Source organism: Agelaius phoeniceus, chromosome Z (genome assembly GCF_051311805.1).
Source record: "Agelaius phoeniceus isolate bAgePho1 chromosome Z, bAgePho1.hap1, whole genome shotgun sequence".
NCBI lineage: Eukaryota > Metazoa > Chordata > Aves > Passeriformes > Icteridae > Agelaius > Agelaius phoeniceus.
Window position 1 is genome coordinate 42,076,383 of NC_135303.1, and position 18,589 is coordinate 42,094,971.

The 18,589-nt window shown below is 36.2% G+C and overlaps 1 protein-coding gene across 2 annotated transcripts in view; it reads left to right on the top strand.

Annotated features, from left to right (window-relative positions):
- The window catches only part of PTBP3 (polypyrimidine tract binding protein 3), a 46,713-nt gene extending 28,825 nt beyond the window's left edge, over positions 1 to 17,888 (top strand). For both annotated transcript variants that reach the window (XM_054652062.2, XM_077171348.1), the window contains exons 9-15: positions 2,168 to 2,245; positions 2,887 to 3,017; positions 5,623 to 5,656; positions 6,274 to 6,366; positions 6,891 to 7,107; positions 8,786 to 8,863; positions 9,554 to 17,888. In XM_054652062.2, coding sequence (XP_054508037.1) covers positions 2,168 to 2,245; positions 2,887 to 3,017; positions 5,623 to 5,656; positions 6,274 to 6,366; positions 6,891 to 7,107; positions 8,786 to 8,863; positions 9,554 to 9,686 — 764 coding nt within the window. In that variant the 3' untranslated portion in view covers positions 9,687 to 17,888. The remainder of the gene's footprint in view (positions 1 to 2,167; positions 2,246 to 2,886; positions 3,018 to 5,622; positions 5,657 to 6,273; positions 6,367 to 6,890; positions 7,108 to 8,785; positions 8,864 to 9,553) is intronic.
- Positions 17,889 to 18,589: the final 701 nt, after the last annotated feature.

An 18,589-nucleotide genomic window follows, 5' to 3' on the forward strand; every position in this document is an offset into this window, starting at 1 on the left:
TTCAGGCCTTGGATCTTTAGGTAATGGACAAATGTCATTACAGTGTGGGGCAGAGGAGGATGGTGGAATTTGCCATGCAGCATTACAGAAATGTGCTATTACAAGTTTAATATATTCTAATTAATTAGACTTGCATTATTTGAAATGTCAGTGGAAGGGAAAAGTACAATTAGAGTAGATTATTTCTGCACTTGCTTGTAGGGCAGAAATAACTATGCTTTTGGAGAATAACACATGAACACTTCTCCCTATCTTCCTCCTCACTCTCCAAGCTTCTCATTGCTAGGAGCCTTGTTTTCTTTTACTGTAAGAGTAAGAAGTGCTGGAATAGTCTGATGTCTGTAAAAAAATTTGTCTGTGGTACATTCATAGTGAAGCAGCTGCACATTTATTAAAAAAACAGTAAAAAATATCTGTAAATGGGAGAAGTTTGCTTCCTAGCCTTTCTGTCAGTATTGACAACATGCACATATTGTAATTGGCATGTTCTGTGAAGCTTAGTTACAGAACATGAGTGAAAGATGTTTTAAATCATGTGACTACCTTCACTATTTCCTATTACTAGTGGAAGTAGTTTTGATGTAGAATTATCAAACAAAGCTGGTAACTGTCAGAATAATATATCTGTTTTTTATTGTAGACTTGAAGTCATCTTAATAGCAAAACTAAACTGTTCTTGAGACTTCTTTTTCTTCTTCTTTCTTTAATTTTCTTCTGCTTTCTGTGGAAAAGATACTGCACTATAAACAGATTTTGTGCATATCCTGCATTTAAAGAGTTCTTGCATCCAGTGAGCAGAAATACCTGAATTGGCTTGCTTCGAAAGCTAGGCTGATAGCCATGAAACAAATGAATTAAAAAAAAAAAAAAAAGGCAACAAAGAATTCTAGATCTTTCTGCATTAGTTCAGTTTGAAAATTTTTACATTCCTGATTTTGGTATCAAGGTGCAACATGCAGGTCTTATTTGGCAGAATAAAACTTCTTGATCTATTTATTTATTAATGTTTCCGTTGCAATTCTTGGATTGTGAATAAGTGATTCATAACTATATTGCCAGAACTTGTCAGTATAATTTCAAAAATGTGTTTACTTGCTTTAGTGTCATAAAGGTGTTCAGTTTTTTGTATGAAAGATGCTTTTTTGCTACAGATAAGAGGAGGTGTAATGTGATGCAGTATTCATGGATACTTGATCTGTGGTGTCTGTTACATTTCTTTTTGTAATTCAAAATAGATACTTTTTTTGGTATTGTATTATCCCTATTGATAATCATTTGTTAGTAGCTCTATTTTGGTCAGTAGTGTGGAGGTTTGAGTAGTAAAACAGACATATTACCAAGCTTGTAGAATGTTTTCTAATTATACATGCCCCATTTGAAAAATTAAAATCTGGTGTGTCCTTACATATGAATGAATCCACAGCTCAAGCTTGTATCTAAATGCTTAGAATACAGCTTTGTGAGGTACCCTGAGTAGCACTTGACTCCACATACTAATGTGGAAATCACTGAGCTATCTTTGATGCTGGGACTCTCCATATGTTGCTATTCCAAATCTGGTTAATGCTTGCGATTTCCAGGGGAACTATAAAAAACAGTGGTTATGTATGAAGTTACACAAACTGGGAAAGTGCATCTCCTTAAAAAGCAGAATTTATATGCTTTATGCATTTTAGCAGCTAGTAAAATTTAGAACCTTAGATTAGTTGTAGAACTTTGTATTGTTTAGCTTATACTGATCTTAGTGTTCAGGAGTTGTATCTCATCATTGCAAAACATCTTTGACTGTATTTACTTGCAGAAAATTTCTAGAGTACATGTCCATTGTGTGAATAGAAACCATTGAACACAGGCTTTAATGGATACTAGTCTCTGCTGTGCTTTCCTATTCAAACTTATCTAATTTATATTTTGTCCAGATTTCATTTTAGAGAGGAATGTTGAGGCCGACCAGAATATTTGCTTTCAAAAATGGCTGAAAATTGTCTTTGTACAACATAGAATCTTGGATTTCAATTAGAGTTTTAACCCAAAAGTTTTATAAACATTTGGAATCACATATAAAGTCAAAATAGTAATACTGGTAGCTGATTCTGATTACTGAAATCTCTTCTGTTTTCTAAAACTTTTAAAATCTGCTTTAAAAAAATCTATCTGTTCTCTCTAGCTACCCAAAATACCATAATTCCATCATATACAGGGCCTCCTGGGTTTGCCCCAGCCTTGGGCTTTCCTCAGGGAGCAGGTAAGTTTGTTTTCTAAAAATTTGGTGTTTGTAGTTATGGATAGCCTATCTGAATACATCCATTCAGAGCCATTTGTTTTAAAATACAGCAACCAGAACAAAGTATTAATTTGAGTAATTGTAACTCTTTCTCATATATATACACTCAATAAAATAAGTTTCTGTAATAAAAATCATATCCTGATGTAGTTTATCATTCATTAGGCAAAGAATCTAATGCCATGATAAAAATTCACTGCAAGAGAAGAAATTAAGCATTTATTTTTTTTCTCAGAATCATAAAACTGCTATGACATTCAATGCAAAATGAGGGAAGTCTCTGCTTTTCTGGCTATCAAGAGTTTTTAGACTGTGATCTTTCCCTTTCTAGCACAGGATAAACTTGGGTGCTGAATTATTTTTTTTCTTTTTTGGGCTGCAATTTATGCAATCTTTTGTTTGGGTCTATTTGTATAGCTGAATGTTTCTTTTTTCTATGAAAGGGAGCTGCTTCTTGCTTTATTGGTCAGATACTAGTAATAACTAAATTCCTTAAAATAATTTTTAAATTGGATATTGATGTTTTTGCCAAATACAACCTGCTTGTGTATTCTTCCTTACCCACTTTGAGATGTCAAGTGATGCTATTTATACCTTTCCAGGTCCTTCTGTTCTGCCTGTTCCTGGAGCACTTGGTCCTTTCACAGTCACCACATCCGCAGCACCTGGACACATGACTATTCCTGGTATTCCAGCAACCTCCGTTTTACTAGTCAGCAACCTCAACCCTGAAGTAAGTTTGATTGGTGGAACTGATGTGTCACCTTGTACCAACTGCCAGAATCCTTGAAAACTGACATTAGCTGAAGGAATAAGAAAAATTCTCTATGCTGATAATATAAAAAACAGGACACATCTAAACTTGTTTTAGGTAGCTAGCAATATTGGTGAGGTTTAAAAACTCCCATCATCAGTGAAAAGCTTCCTAACACAGTTTACTTTAGAAACCCTATGTTAGCAGTGTAGCTAGTAATTAGAGAGAAGTCTATGGTCAACTGTAAGAAATGTTTGAAGATGTGATAATTTCTTGATATCTCAGTTAATATGACTTCTCTGTGTGCTTTTTTATCTGTAAAGAAGGCAAAGGATTTTTCCTTACATTGGTTAAAAAACAAGGAATTAAATGGAAAGGAGGAAACAGAAAAGGAAATAAAAGCATGCCAGATGTTTTTCTAAATATGTGTAGGATCTTTCTAGTTTTGCAACTTTTTTGAGATTGAAGAAAAAGAACATGGGTACATTATGTTATTGACATCACTCTACATTTATTTTTAAAAGTTAATAAATACCCATGTTCACTTTTCATGGTACCACACAGATGATTTTTTCATATGGTGGCAGTAAAATTACCAAGGACAACTTGGAAAGTTATTTTTGTAGTGGAAATGACATAGGCTGGTCTATAATCTTCCTCATGTTATTCGAACACTAATCTGTTCTTAATTAAAAGCATTATACATCATCTTAAAATAAATTAAACAAGCTTTACCAGGGCCTGATTTAAAACATGATTCTTTTTCACTATTGATAAGCAGTCCTGTTGCAGCAATGTAAAATTCTTGTTGCACACACTCCATACATTTCCTTAACTGTAAAACTGTTAGGAGCTGTCAGCAAAATTGAACTTCCCTTGAAATTCTGAGGTTTAAAAATCTATTCACCAGTTTGTTTTAAGTAATTGCTGTGTTTCTGTTTTCATACTAACAGCCAAATTCACACTAAGCATCCAAAACCCAGATGTACATAGGGCTGTAAGACAAGTCACTTTTTTCTTTAATTTTACAATATATCAGTGAGTTTCTGATGATGGCTGCAGATGTGCTTTCTGCAGCTGACTATTTATTTTCTGAATCTAAAAGGAGAATGCCTCTTAAAAATAAGCATTTATGAAGCATAGGTCAGAGCTCTTTTTAGGACATTGGTGCTTAACTTAGTACGAATCATAGCTAAGAATTAATGTAGAACTTAGTGCTGTAATGCATGATACGATATCAATGTATTAAGTAATGCCCAACTTCTTAAAAGGATAAAAATAAGAATGTACTACAGTATTAATTGTTGGAAATATATTTCTTGGCAGTTCTGTAGCACTTGCTCTTCAGTATTGGTTGTCTGACCCCGTCACTCCTTTTTATTTGTATAGAAAATCTGGTTGACCTTATTTCAGTTCATATTTCTCTCCTGTTGCAGAATTTCAGTGTGCATTTTAACATTCCTTCATGACTTTTAAATTATCTGGTTTTGTCTTCCATTCTCCTCCCCCTCCTTTTTTTTAAGTAGAAATATTTCAGTCTCATTTGAATAAGAAATTTCTATTTAAAAACCGAAATCTCCATCCTGAATTTAAATATTTGAGTCAGAAGAATAAATTCTATATGAATTTAAATATTTGGGCCAGAAGAAAAACCTCTTGATGAATTTAGATTTTACATTGATAGCAATTGTTCTCTACCACTAAATGCTGAAGATAAACAGTATGGCCTTGCGCTTAGGCTGCAATATCTTCTTTTTTTAATAATTTAGGTATGTTTGGTACACATTCAAGAAGTTGAATTGAGAAGGAATAGGGCTAGAGAGTGCGAGTAGTGCTTTTGATATGCAGGTATTTTTAGAACTCATTAATGGCAAAACCTTTGCCTCAACTGAAAAATTTTGGCTGCATTAGATGGTAAATTGTCTTCTTTAGTACTTGGCATACAAGATTTGTATTGAGAATCACTGAAGAGAAATTTCTTTCAATATTTACCTTTCTATTTGCAGCTTCTAATTGAATACAATTTAAATACCACTTTCTATATGCTTAATACATAAACAGTTAAATTCTCTGTGTCTCCATTTAGAATGTCATGGCCATGTAGTGGAATGGGGAAAAAATTGAAGACAAAGCAAACACATTTTGAAGCAACTGGGTTTAGTTTTGTTGGTATTGTCTCTTGTTTACAAAATACAAAGAGTTCTTTAATGCTTTATTTGTAATTTAACCAATGTCTTTCATTCTTTTCATCGAATGAGCAGGGAGCTTAGGAAGGCTAAGGTCAAATAATGAAGCTACTTAAAAAATTAATAGCTTCTGCAATATGATAGAATGAGTCTTGAGTGATGAAAATGCATGAGCTGAAGTGTTTGCTTGTTTACATATTCTACATGTGCATAGCAAATGTGTATTAACAAGAGTGCCATACACTGTGATTATTTCAAGGAATAGCTTTTGGAGAGACAGGTTTATGTATTAGTATGCAGCATCTCTTCCATTCTTTTTGTTTACTATGCACTTACAGAATAGATGTCTTCATTTGCATGGCTTTAGAAATAATGTACTCATTTTATCATTTAAACAGGCCATCACACCTTATGGACTTTTCATCCTCTTTGGTAAGATATGTCAACTATACCTTGACAAACCACAGGGCTAGGGGTTCTTTTTTTTTTATCTGACCCATGCCGCTTAATTCAAACTCCATTGCTCTGTGCACATCCAGGAAATGAACTGGTTTTAAAATGGCAGTAAGCTGAGTCATTACATAAAAGCCACAGATACCAAAATGGCTTAACAGTTAGTGTAAGAAAAATTTTGGTGTGTGGTCCAATTTGTAACTACAGAAAATGGGAAAGCAAAGTAAGATGTAAAAACAGAGGTTGCATCAGAGGAAATGCTGTACAGAATTGGCTCATACATTAGTTGCAGGGGACAGTGTTGGGTAGAGTAATATTTTAATATGCCTCAGTTAAGAGAACTTTGACAACTATTGCACTATTTACAAACTGGACATAAACATGCAGTAGTGTGACTGGGATCTGGGGAATTTCCCTCCACTTACGAGCCCCAGAATATAATAAACTTTAAAACTCTCCTTATACTAATATTTTAACCAACCTGTTTAATGAGGTATTATTCTTTGTAACACCAATGTTAGTCAAAAGAAACAGACTCGACCTTGTGCTTTAGTTAGTAGTGCTCTGAAAAAAATTTCCTTTCTGGATTTCCACAGGTGTGTATGGTGACGTGCATCGCGTGAAAATCATGTTTAAGAAAAGAGGAATTGCTTTAGTTCAGATGGCAGATGCAACCCAAGCTCAATTAGGTATTGATTTTTAAGGCACAATTATGCTTCAAGCTAATATGAATTTAATATAAAGGAGGAATTTTTCATCTGTCAGTGACAAGCATAAACAAATAAAATTCATCATTGTGCTGCATTACTACATGCAAACTTTGATAATACTCTTAGTGGTTTTAAAAAAAATAGTCCTATGACTCTCAATATAGTAAATAATAGAACTAAAACATACAACTCTCCTGTCATTTACTTTAATAATACATTGTATTGTTTTCTTGTAATTTATCTTATATCTACCTATTTAAGAATGATCAACTTATCTGTATTGAAATGCTGTTTGCATTTTTTTGGTGTTTGAACTGGAGATTCTATTATACCCTTATACTTTTTAAAAATGTAATGTTGTGACATAGCCCACCTGGTAGATGTGGAAGTTGCAGTTTAAATTTAGAATGTGAAATCTGACACCAAGTAGAAAACAGTATTCAAAGAATTGTCTTTTCTTCCCCTCCATTAATTCCTGTTCAAATTACATTTCCACTGGTTAGCTATCAACTACTTGAATGGACAGAGGCTTTATGGAAGGGTCATGCATACTACTCTTTCAAAATATCAGACAATTCAACTTCCTCGTGAGGGACAAGAGGACAAAGGTCTGACAAAGGACTATAGCAATAGCCCTTTACATCGCTTTAAGAATCCCTGCTCTAAGAATTTCCAAAATATCTTTCCACCATCTGCAACCTTGCATCTGTCCAACATCCCGTGAGTATCTGCATGTGTCATCTTCTTGGAAAGATATTTTTTAGGTGGTGTTGTGAAGTTAAAAAGTCTAACATAAGGTTTGGTTTTCTTTCCTTGGCCTTTTACAATTCATTCTGCTGTGGGTCGTTTTGGTATGTTATTAACAATAAGTGAATCCTTTAACTGTCCCATTTTTATCATTAGCAAACAGGATAACTGAAGGAATTATCTTCTTTGAGTTTTGATCACTTTATATTTTTTTTCATATATTTTATGTACTTTTGGTTTTTGACATTAAATCATGTGTCACAAATTTTCACAAAGGTTAAAGACATGGTTTTTGAGGTAATGTACACGACATCAAATTCATCATGGACATTGTTATTTAATATAGATACAGTGTTTAATGTTTGTCCTGGTTCAGGGCAAATTTGGGAGAGAACCCCAAAAGGGGCTCCTCTAGGAAAGCAGATTCAATTGGCCCCTCCCCCCGACCAGTCTGGGAGAAACTACCTCCTTGGAGAAAAGTGGAAAAAACCTGTTTATTAAACAGTAAAACCTAAACAATATTAAAGAATAAAACCCCTTGCTGCTCCAAAAGAGATGGCAAACTGAGAAAGTCCCCTCCCCAGGTTGCAGTTCAGCTCACTCAGTCTCTGGTCAGTCCCTCGGGTGCTGGAAATGCCGCGGCCCAGGCCCGGCCCAGTGGGCCCCAGGTGTCAGCTGCCGGTGCTCTGCTGGGTGTTCAGTCCAGAGAAGGTTTAAACAGCTCCAAAGAAAAGGAAAAACCCACAGTCCACGGAACTTCTTTGCCTCAGCTAGCTAAACTAACTAAAAGCAAAGGAGAGCTCTGTCCCACTGTCTGTCCATCTGCAGACAACACAGTCTAGGAGCAGGAATGTGGAGGAGTGAGTGCAGTGTCTGAAAACAAACTGCACGCTTCTTCTCTCCCCCCTTCACTCTCTGGAACAAGTCTTAAAGGTGCAAAACTTATTATTCAGCATAAAGAGAACAAGAAAATTGGGGATAAAAGCATCATATAGTCAACCTAGGACAATAATTCTAACTTTTTAAAGAACAGTTTCTACCAAATTCAGATATCTTACATGGAGGGCAAGTTGTGAGAAAGTTAAAAGCATTTAGTGTACTCTTTAAGACTGAAATAATCTTTTTTATGTCTAGAATATTATCAGTAGTGTGTGGAGTAACAGCCAAACATAGGTTTTACAGGCTTCTCTTGTTTGGCAGCTGTGCAGGGAGGAAAAAAGGAAACTATCAAATTTTGCCACAGTAAGAAAATACATTATAAGACACTTTGAAAACAGCTTTTTGAGTAAAATGAAAATATTTCAAAATTGAACATATGTGACGTGCACTTGCACAAATTGCAAGATGAAATGTGTTCCTTAAGATTTTTAGGAGATTTTTATGCAATCTGAATTTTACTGACAGAAAAACAGGATTGGATGAAAAACAATAGTGTCTAAAATATTTTTGTAGCACAATGTGATACTAAAATATAGAGTAAATGCAGGTGTTTTGAGCTGAAGTGTTTGAGTTGATGGAGATAAATTTAAACAGCACAAAGTAGTTTAGAAGCCAAAATTGAGATCTTGATGTTATTTCAGAACTCTGTGCTCTTCTACAAGTTGAGGGGAGTTTGTTTTTGTTTTGTTTGTTTTTTGTTGTTTTCAATTAGGCCTTCTGTTACTGTTGATGATTTGAAGAACCTTTTTACAAGTAAAGGATCTACTGTGAAAGGCTTCAAATTTTTCCAGTAAGTTCTCTTGCAAAATTGCTAAGCAAGCTTCCATCCTAGAAAATATCTAATTGCTTTTTTGTGACTTTATATGTGTACACAACTACAGGCAAAATTCTATGTACATATTGCTATAGTCAAAAGTGGTACATCTATCACAATTTTTATGATACTTTGTCTTAAAATTTTAAATGGAATACTGGGTTAGCATAACTAAACTGAAGATAGGCAGCCTTTTGACAAACTCCATGTGTGTTCAAAGTAAAACAAGTTCAAGGAAAGTAAATGCTCACTTCTTGAACAAACACAAGCTTTGTGTAAAATGCCATATAAAAATGACAGTGATGACAATGTATCTACATTAATTAAGGTTAGTTGGCAGTATTATTTTAGCATGATCATGCTTGCTAGAATAATCCCATATATATGGACAATGCAAATATTTCTTAGGGGTCTTCAAGCCTTATTTTGACCCAGCTTTTTGATATCCGGTGTAATGAAAGAATGACATGACTTTAAGCCATAGATTCACAAAATTTATGTAGTTTTTTTCTCTTTTCATTTTGGCAGATGCATAAATAGCTCTGATTCTTTTGCTGTAGAACTGTGTGTAATATAGCTGAGAAAAAAAACCCCACTTAGGCCACTTTTCTGTGTTGACTATTGAAAATTTGGTTAGGATTAATAATAGTTTTTATTGTTCTTCAGGAAAGATTGCAAAATGGCTCTTATCCAGCTGGGCTCTGTGGAAGAAGCAGTTCACGCTCTCATTGAGTTTCACAATCATGACTTTGGAGAAAACCAACATCTCAGAGTTTCCTTCTCAAAATCTTCAATCTGAATTTTCTGTGAATTTTCCCTTTAAGGCTGCAAAATGGTTTTAGTAAAATCTTCAAATAGAGACTGAGACAGCTCTGACCAACTCTGTCTCTTAAAAGAAAAACCTCATTCATACACAAAGAATTAAGTGATTATTTTTTTCTGATTCTAGCTGCAATTATGTCATCCATAGAAAGATCTTCTGTGAAATCATTTTAGCAACAATATTTATCATCAAATTTCCTACTTAAAATTTTATGTTTTGAGACCATCCTTTCAGCTTTTGTTTGAAATCAGCCTTACAAAACAATTTTGAGTGCTTTTACAGTGTACCAAATGAGTATGTTTAAAGAAAAAGTAAACCTACTCTGTGCAGATTAAACACTAATTTGAATGTGAAATAGTGCTTGGGTTTCTTGAAGAAAAGCAAACAGTAACTGTGAGTATCCTCTAAATAGTATTTATGTTACCAAAGTGTGTGTTCATACTTTGGTGAATCTTTAACAATAACTTGTTTATAAAAATAAAAAGTCTGTGCTGTTCTTATAGATTAAATTATTAGAGAAAAGGCAGTGCCTTCTCTCTGTGGAATAAAAGTATTTGACAAGTTTCTTCAAGGTGTGGTATTGGAAAATTAGTTTGACTTGACTGTGGGTTGGAAGTTTGATATCCTATTTCTACTATGAAGGGATGTGTAACAGTACCTTGGAGAAAATAAAAAAAGAAAATGGTCTTGATTTAAAATAATTTTTTTTACATTTCTCTAAATAATTAAATGTTTGCAATCTTGTGGAAAATATTCAGGTCTGTGATGGTTTCTCAAGTTTTTAAGAAGTTATTTTTGCTAAGGTCATCTTTCAGGGCAGAAAAATTAGATCTCGAGGTTTTTTACCACTCTATAGTCTAATACTTAAATTACTGTGTATTTACCTAATTTCTTACTTTGTGCCTTACTATATGTGTATGAATAGATTAGAGTGTTACCTGAAGTGTCTTGCAAAAATATTGTGGGCTTTGTGAAAATTCTCCTCTGTGTCTTGTAAATGTTTTCCACAATAATTCAAGATATATTTTTTCATTAATTAATATTTTGAATTCTAGTTTCTTGTGCTTTCTTATGGAGATTGGATGTAGACAAGACTGAGGTTTCACTTGTTGTGAAATCACATAGGGATTCTTTAAATTTACCTAGTTGCACTTCTCTGATGGTAGTTCTTCACTGATAAAAATTTCACACCCAGAAAAAATATACTAAAAAACCAAATAAACTTATATAGGAGGGCCAAACAGCAAATCCAGTTAGTTTTCTGGACTTCATCTGACTTTTTGAGACACACTGGCTGTATCAGAATATTTTTTCAGGTTTCTGCATTTCTTTTATTTTTAATACTTTACAGTATTAAACTTAAAGTAATAGAGTACTATCATTCTTCTCTTTCTAAGTATGAAAAAATGTTAGATACTGAATCTTGATTCCTCTTTGGGGAATGAGCTGAGATGCAGTTAGGTTTTGCCATGAGTGTACAGATGAATACTAATGACTGATCATATTTTAAAAAGCTAAATTTAATTTTAAGAGCTTTTTTCCCCTAGTATTTTCTTTCACATAAATTAATTGAAAATTCATTTAATTTTACTTACCACATTTTAAAGACCTATTTCTTTCAAACATGGCATTTATTTACTTCTAACTATTGCAGAATTTTTCTCCTGTAATGTTTTGTCACTCATAATTGTTTTTGTTCATCTGAATTGTATGACTTTATCTTTCTAGAAGAAAAAGTATGTTTCTACCATGATCTGAGTATTCTGTAGTGAGCTTTCTCAAATTTTCTCCCTGAATTATTTTTGCAAAATCAGCCTTATAGTAGCTTGCCAGATACTACCTTGATCTATGTAAATTGATTACAGGTGTAGTATTAAGGGAACTTCCCTGCCTGACCATCTGGGAGCCACTCTGGCAGTCACTCCTGCACCACCTGAGCTGGACCTGGGGCTCTTCCCAGCTCCCACATTCCCACAGTCAGAACAGGTTTCCTTACTGGGCTGACCCCAGGTTTCCCATAGCAGGCTCAGGCATCCCAACCATTAAAATCATTTCATCACAGCACAATTACAAACAAACAGCTCGGGCTGGTGTCTCTGGGGAGGGACCCAGAACAAAGGAGCCCCTGGGCTTTTATCCCTTCACCAAGCACGGGAAGGTCTGGGACCGTTGGCTCCTGCCATGTCCCAGTGTCCGGCCCCCTGGCTGGGCCACAGCTCCCTGGGCCCTCGTGTGCCCAGGGTGGGCTCTTCAGGGCCTCCTTGCCTGGGCTGCCCCAGCCTGAGCTCAGCCTGCAGCTCCCACTGCAGCTGCACCCCGAGCTACCTCAGTGAAACCTGTTCCTCAACAGTAGCAGCCAATCTGACTGTACAGATGTAGCTATATTAAGTGCTGTACAACACAACTATATAAATATGCAGAATGTACTATGTACTGGAAAGTTCAACTGGCTTAGAAAAAATAATCCCCTAAGGGATGTTATCTTTTGGATTTCACAGAATCACAGAATGGTGTGGGTTGATGTCCATGAAGTTCTCACAGTCTCACTGCTCAGTCTGTCCAGATCCTTCTGGATGCTATCCTTTCTTTCCAGGGGTGCTGACTGCACCATATAGCTTGATGTTGTCAGCAAACTTGCAGAGGGTGCAGTTGATTCCACTGTCCATGTCACCCACAAAGCTGTTTAACAGCTCTGGTACCTGATTATCCTTACAGAACACTGCTCATTATTGGTCTCCACTTGGACATCAAGCTGTTGACCATAACTCTTTGAATGTGGCCATCTAGCCATTTCCTTTTCCAGCTAGAGGTATACTCATCAAATCCATGTCTCCAGTCTAGAAACAAGGAAGTTTTGTGAGACAGTGTCATGCTTTGCACAAGTCCTGGGAGTTAACATCAGTTGCTCTTTTCTTATCTACCATTGCTTTAACTCTGTTGTAGACCATTAAATCTGTCAGGAATGATTTGGCTTTAGTGAAACCATCTACTTCATAATCTTACTGGGAAGCAAGGTGGGACTTCCAGCCTTATAGTTCCCTGGGTCTTTCTTATTTCCCTTTTTGCAAATGTAGGCTATATTTCCCCTTTGCAAGAAAAGCATTAGCTCTCACAGTTTCATAGACTTAAGCTGCTCAGAAAACCTCTTTTCCTTCCAGGCTACACGTTACTTCCACCCTCTGTAGCCTTTCTTTTTGTGTTTTGAGTTTATCCAGTAGTTCCTTGTTCATCTAACGCCATTCTGACATTTTTGCCCAATTTCCTCTTTGTTGGGATAATCACTCCTGAGCTTGGAGAAGATGATCCTTTAATTAAAGGTGATCCTTTAATAACAATCAGCTTTGTTGGGTCCCTCTTCCCTCCAGTGCTTTATCCCATGATACTGTATGAGGCAGATCCTGAGGAGGGCAAAGGCTGCTCTCCTGAAGGCCAGGGTAGTGAGCTTTCTGTACACCTTCCTTGCTTTCCTAAGGATCTCAAACTCCATTTTGTGGTCTTTGCAGTCAAGTCTGCCCTCAAGCTTCACATTTTCCACCAGCCCCTCCTTGTTGGGGAAAAAAAGGTCCAGCATAGCACCTCCTCTCCTTGGCTCCTCCATCAATTGAAGAAGGAAGGTATCATCAATGCATTCTAGGAACCTTCTGGATCATTTATGTGCTGCTGTGTTGACAGATATTAGGGTGGTTGAAGTTCTCCATAAGGAACAAGATTTGTGTATGTAAGGCTACTCTTCTCTGTAAGGGGCCTCATTTTCTCTGTGTCCCTGGTCAGACAATCTGTAGCAGACACCCACTATAGAGCCACCTTCCCTTGCCTGCCTTTAATCCTGACCCATTAACTCTCAAGTCAGCTCCTCTTCCATCCCCAGGTGAGGCTCGGTGATCTCCAGCTGGTCATTGACATAGAGGGCAACACCAACTCCTTGCCTACCCTTCCAGTCTTTCCTGAAGAGCCTATATCCTTGCATTCCAGCAGTCTACTCTTTGGAGCCATCCCACTGTGCATCCATGACATACCAATGAGGTCGTAGGCATGTCCACATGTCTTACTCTGCTTGTTTTTTCCCCTTCTTATGTCCTCTTGCACAGATGCTTTGGAGTTGAGACCCTAATGAAGCTGACTTACTAGCTGGAGTAGCTGGAATTCCTTTGTATTGTTCTTCTGGTGCTTTTCTGCTGACCTGTGATCCCTCTACAGGCTCTGGGCATCTGTTGCTGTCATGGACACCAAGTTAATAGGAGTGGGATGTGTCGGGACCCATCCCCATATGGGCCACCAAGTGTTGGTGTCAGTGCTTGGCACCAGTTGGTGGTGGATGGAAACTGACTGTCACCATCAGTTTATCATCTTACTGTAAAACTTTCATACCTTCTCTGTGAGTTCCCACAGGCAGCTTCTCACAACACTGACTCCTTTTCTTTCTGCATGGCTGGCTAACTCCTCCCTGTCCCTTGCACAACCACCTTATCCTTACCACTCCTCACAGCACAGCCAACAAACACCAGCTCTCCTCTCAACTAGCTAACCCATTCTTTTATAACACCCATCCTTACTGGACATAGCTGTGCCCTGTTAAGGGCAGACTGTTCCTACTCTTTGGTAATTAGTACGGCTGCAGCTCCTCAGGTGTGAGATTGCCTTCAGCACTATATCTATTCTCCTACAATCCACCTTCCCACAGGGATGGACTGAACATCCCTTCCCCCTGGCATCTTTCATTTAAAGCCCTTCTCACTAGCCTGGCAAGCCTGTGGCAGAAGATGCTCTTTCCCTCTTCTAACAGATGGACCCCGTCAGCTCTGAGTAGACCCAGTTTCTGAAAGCAAGTCCCATGGTGAATGCAGCCAAACCCCCAGCTGGGATACAGCCCCAGAAGCATTTGTTGGTTCACCAGATTTGACTGGCCCTTTCAAACACCTTTCCTTTGACTGTGAGCATTGATAAAAGACTGCCTGTGGAATCTTAAAAATTTTTAACTTAGAAAAAATTTGAGTGTTGGTATTTATTATGTTTTCTTTCTGATTTTGTGATAAAAGTATTGTGTATCTTGATTCACCTTTACTGTTCTGTTTTTGCAACCAAATTATTCTTGCCAACATACTTTTAGATTTGTGTGTATCTGAAAGGTGCTTCTTCTTAGGGAGATCCGCTTTTACAAGATATGCGATAAGCTTTGGAACTCGACAGTACACCTTAACATTTGCTTAGTAGCGTGAAGGCACTAGTTAAGGCTACTTTTTCCCTTTTAGTGTTCCACCTTGGAAAATTGAAAGCATAAACATAACACCTTAGTTATTACAATGCATTGTTAGTGAAGAAGCATGGCAGAAGGAATACTTTTTATACTTTGTGCTTGATTCATTAATGCCATGTGCAGAAGCACAGTTGCATCTCAGTTCTTGATTCTCTAAAGCCCTTGATATCTGTGAAAAGAGTAAGATTTGGGAAAGAATGATATTCTACAGAGTCTCATGGTGATGTGGATGGAATGGGGCCTCCAAAGGCCTTAGTCCCACCTTTCAGTCAGATTATAGATAACTTTAAGCAGTTCCTCAAAGAATTGTCCATGTTAATTTAAAAAAAAAATCAAATGGAACAAATTCTCTGTTCTTCACGGTTCCATTTGGCGGTCCTCAATGTGAATTTGCTTCCTTAATATGTAAGGCTTTAAACATACTACATTCTATGTCTTTTGCCTTTTTCCCTGTTACCTGCATAACTCTGAAGAGGATTCTGGCTTCATCTTCTCTATACTGTGGCCTTAAACTGTTAAAGATATAATTTCTTTAACATATGTTATTAATTTCTGTTTGTGAAATATCTGGTACTGTGTACAGTTTAAGTTGGAATTTGGGCACTTGGTGGGATTATTTGGGGCTGTCTTATGCAGGGCCAGGAGTTGAACTTGATGATCCTTGTGGGTCCCGTCCACTTCTGTATATTCTATGATTCTGTGACTGTATGGTTATGCCTCTGTATATGTCATGTCCTTGAATCAACTCTGAGTTACCTCCTAGTCCATTTTTTTTGATGGATGCACGCTTGGTTAAAAGTGTAATAAGGCCTTTTTAACAACCCAGGAGCAGCTAAGTGCCTTTTCAAATGATCCTTGATTTGTTATATAATGGTAAAACTTTTGTTTCTTTTAATTTCTGCAGAACTCTTAAAACATCAGAATGAACTTTTGAAACTTTGACTTATAATTTGACTCAGTTGCCTTGTCTGCTGGTCCTGTAAGTTGCACTGGATTTGTGTGCTGATAAATTGAGGTCCTTTTTATTCAGAAGATATTCCACATACCTGTGGAAACTTGCCTGTTTTTGACATTTTTCTGATTACAGGCAGCAAACCTGTGTTTGTGTGCCAATAAATCTATTAGTCCTTGTGGATAGTAGTGCCAGTGAAGTGTGTCTGATCAATTATCTTGCCCTCCTCTGATTCATGTCAGTAGGAAAGTTGGGGTTTTTTATAAGAGATGTAGATCTACTACTTGCCATTTTATGCTGTTAGCTTATATTTCTGTTTTTCAAATGAGAGGTCAGCTGCCTACAAAAAGCATTGTTTGCCTTAACCTTTGGCCCTGACATGTTGTTAGCCAGAGCACAACTACTAGATTTAGTCTTGTTACTGTTGTGTTGAAACGATACTAGTCAGATTGCACAGAATTTTCTCTTTACATTAACTTTATCTTCTTTCTGAAGTTTGGTTTGCTATGTACAAGATTCTTTGCCTGCTCTTTTCAAAGCAAATCCTAACAGTTAGAATATAACATTTCTGAAGTATTTAACTTCAGGGTTTTATTGATGGGGGATGTGATATAGGAACAAAATTGGACCAAAGTTTTTGTGCCTTCAGTAGTTTTATATGTAGGGTTTTTCATATCTGTAGGTGTCTTAAGTATAATAAATACATTTTTCCCCTCTGGAAAATCTGTATTTATATTGTGAAAAATTAATATTGTCTACTGACTATACAAGAAGAGAACTACAGCTGTTTCAATACAGATTTAATTATTCTACTGTCTTTCCCATTACAGGGTGTTTTGTTTGGTTGTTTTTTTGGTTTTTTGTGGTTTTTTTACTGCAATATGTAGGAATCCAAGCATAACTGACATTATTTCCTACTTCAGATAATAATGACATGTTGTGCTTGGAGTAGTCCCAAAGAAATTAAATGCTTACATAATTGAAGGTCCTTGATAAATGAAGAAAGCTTTTACTTTAGCAGATTAATGTCATCATTGTAAGCAGTTTTTCAGTTCTTGGAAACTGTGCTTTATTTATGAGTGGGAAGCTACCACACATAAACTTGATTTCAAGCACTTTCCAATTCTTTTGAATATGTTACCCACTTTCTGCAGAAGTTCACCACAGAACTACAGCAGCACAAGACGAAAGTTGCTAACCAAGCAGATTATTGCATCAGAATGTCACTTCATTCTCTGACCAAAGAGTGTTCTGGTTTTACTGAGATATGAAAACCTGTTTTCTCTCACATTCCTTTCTGATGGGAAGACTCGATGCAAAGTGGCCTCTATTTGAGACTGTTACTGGTGGTAGAAACAGTGGAAAATGAAAATAGTAATGGGAACCAATTGGTGTGAGAGAATGCAAAAAGTTAATATATTGCTTTTAGTACTGTACTCAAGACACAGTAAACATCTCTAAGAATTGCTGTCATTTCCTCATTTCACATGATATGTTCATAAAAATTCCATTTCAGTTTTTAAAAATGTTCATCTAACACAAGAAAATACTGTAAATATTTGTAACATCATGTTTTGTTTTGGTTTTGTTTTGTTTTCTTTGTTTTTTTTAATCTGGAAAAAGAGTGTTTGGGGAAACAAATGGAAATGAAAAATGGTTTTATATAAAAATACTGTCTGTATATTTTAATAAGCAAAAGCTTTCATTTGTAAAGCATCTTGTGGCATTGCATGAAAAGTATTTTGTATCTGTGGAGATGACTTAAAACTGAAGAGATATAAGATGTATTAAAGAAACCTATTTTGTGACTGTGTAGTGCATGGTGAATATGATTTTGTTTGTGCTGTAATATATTCTGGTTTTTTAGCTTAGTGTGGTTTCTAATTACATGATATCTATGCCTAACTAATTTCTTAACTCTAGTTGTTGTAGCATGTCTTTTAATAAATGTAATTATGACTGTACTCTTAAATTTTCCTGTGTTCTTGACTATTTCTGTGGGGGTTTTTTTGGTCTTAAAATTGTGCAGCTAATAGCATCTAATTTTCTGGGGTTTTTTCCTTTAGCATACATGGACATCTAAACAAAAGCTTTTCATATCAAAAGTATTTTAAGAGGATTAATGCACATCTTCAGCAAGAAGTGAAGGTCAGCAGCACCTAAAGATTTTCCTGAGCAGGGCAGAAATTCTTATTTTCAGTAGGATGGAAATTTATTCTACAACTCTAAACCAATGCAGTAGTTGATGACTATTATGTTATTTGAGACAGGAATGAGAGGCTTCAGTGATGAGAGACTTGGAGCCTTATAGCTGAGAACTCCTTTATGTTTTACAATGCTGTACTCTTTTCTAGTCCTAGGATTGAAGTTCATATCCTTTGCACAAAGATTTAAAAAATGTAAATAGCAGCTTAAAAAGATGGTCTGCTTTCAGCTTCCTGTTTCTCAACTGTCTTGTTGATTACTTTTCTTTCATTCTCCTTTGGTTGCTCTTCTCCATGTTGCACAACACTAATTTAGACCCTCTTATTCTTGCATGCAAAATTCAGGATTGATGGTAAACAGATAGTAGTCTAAGGGAGGGAGTGCAACACCTCTTTCTGAACTAAAATTTTCAGCCAGTCTGGCAATGATTTAATTGTCTGCCACCCAGTAGATTATGCAATTGCCAGT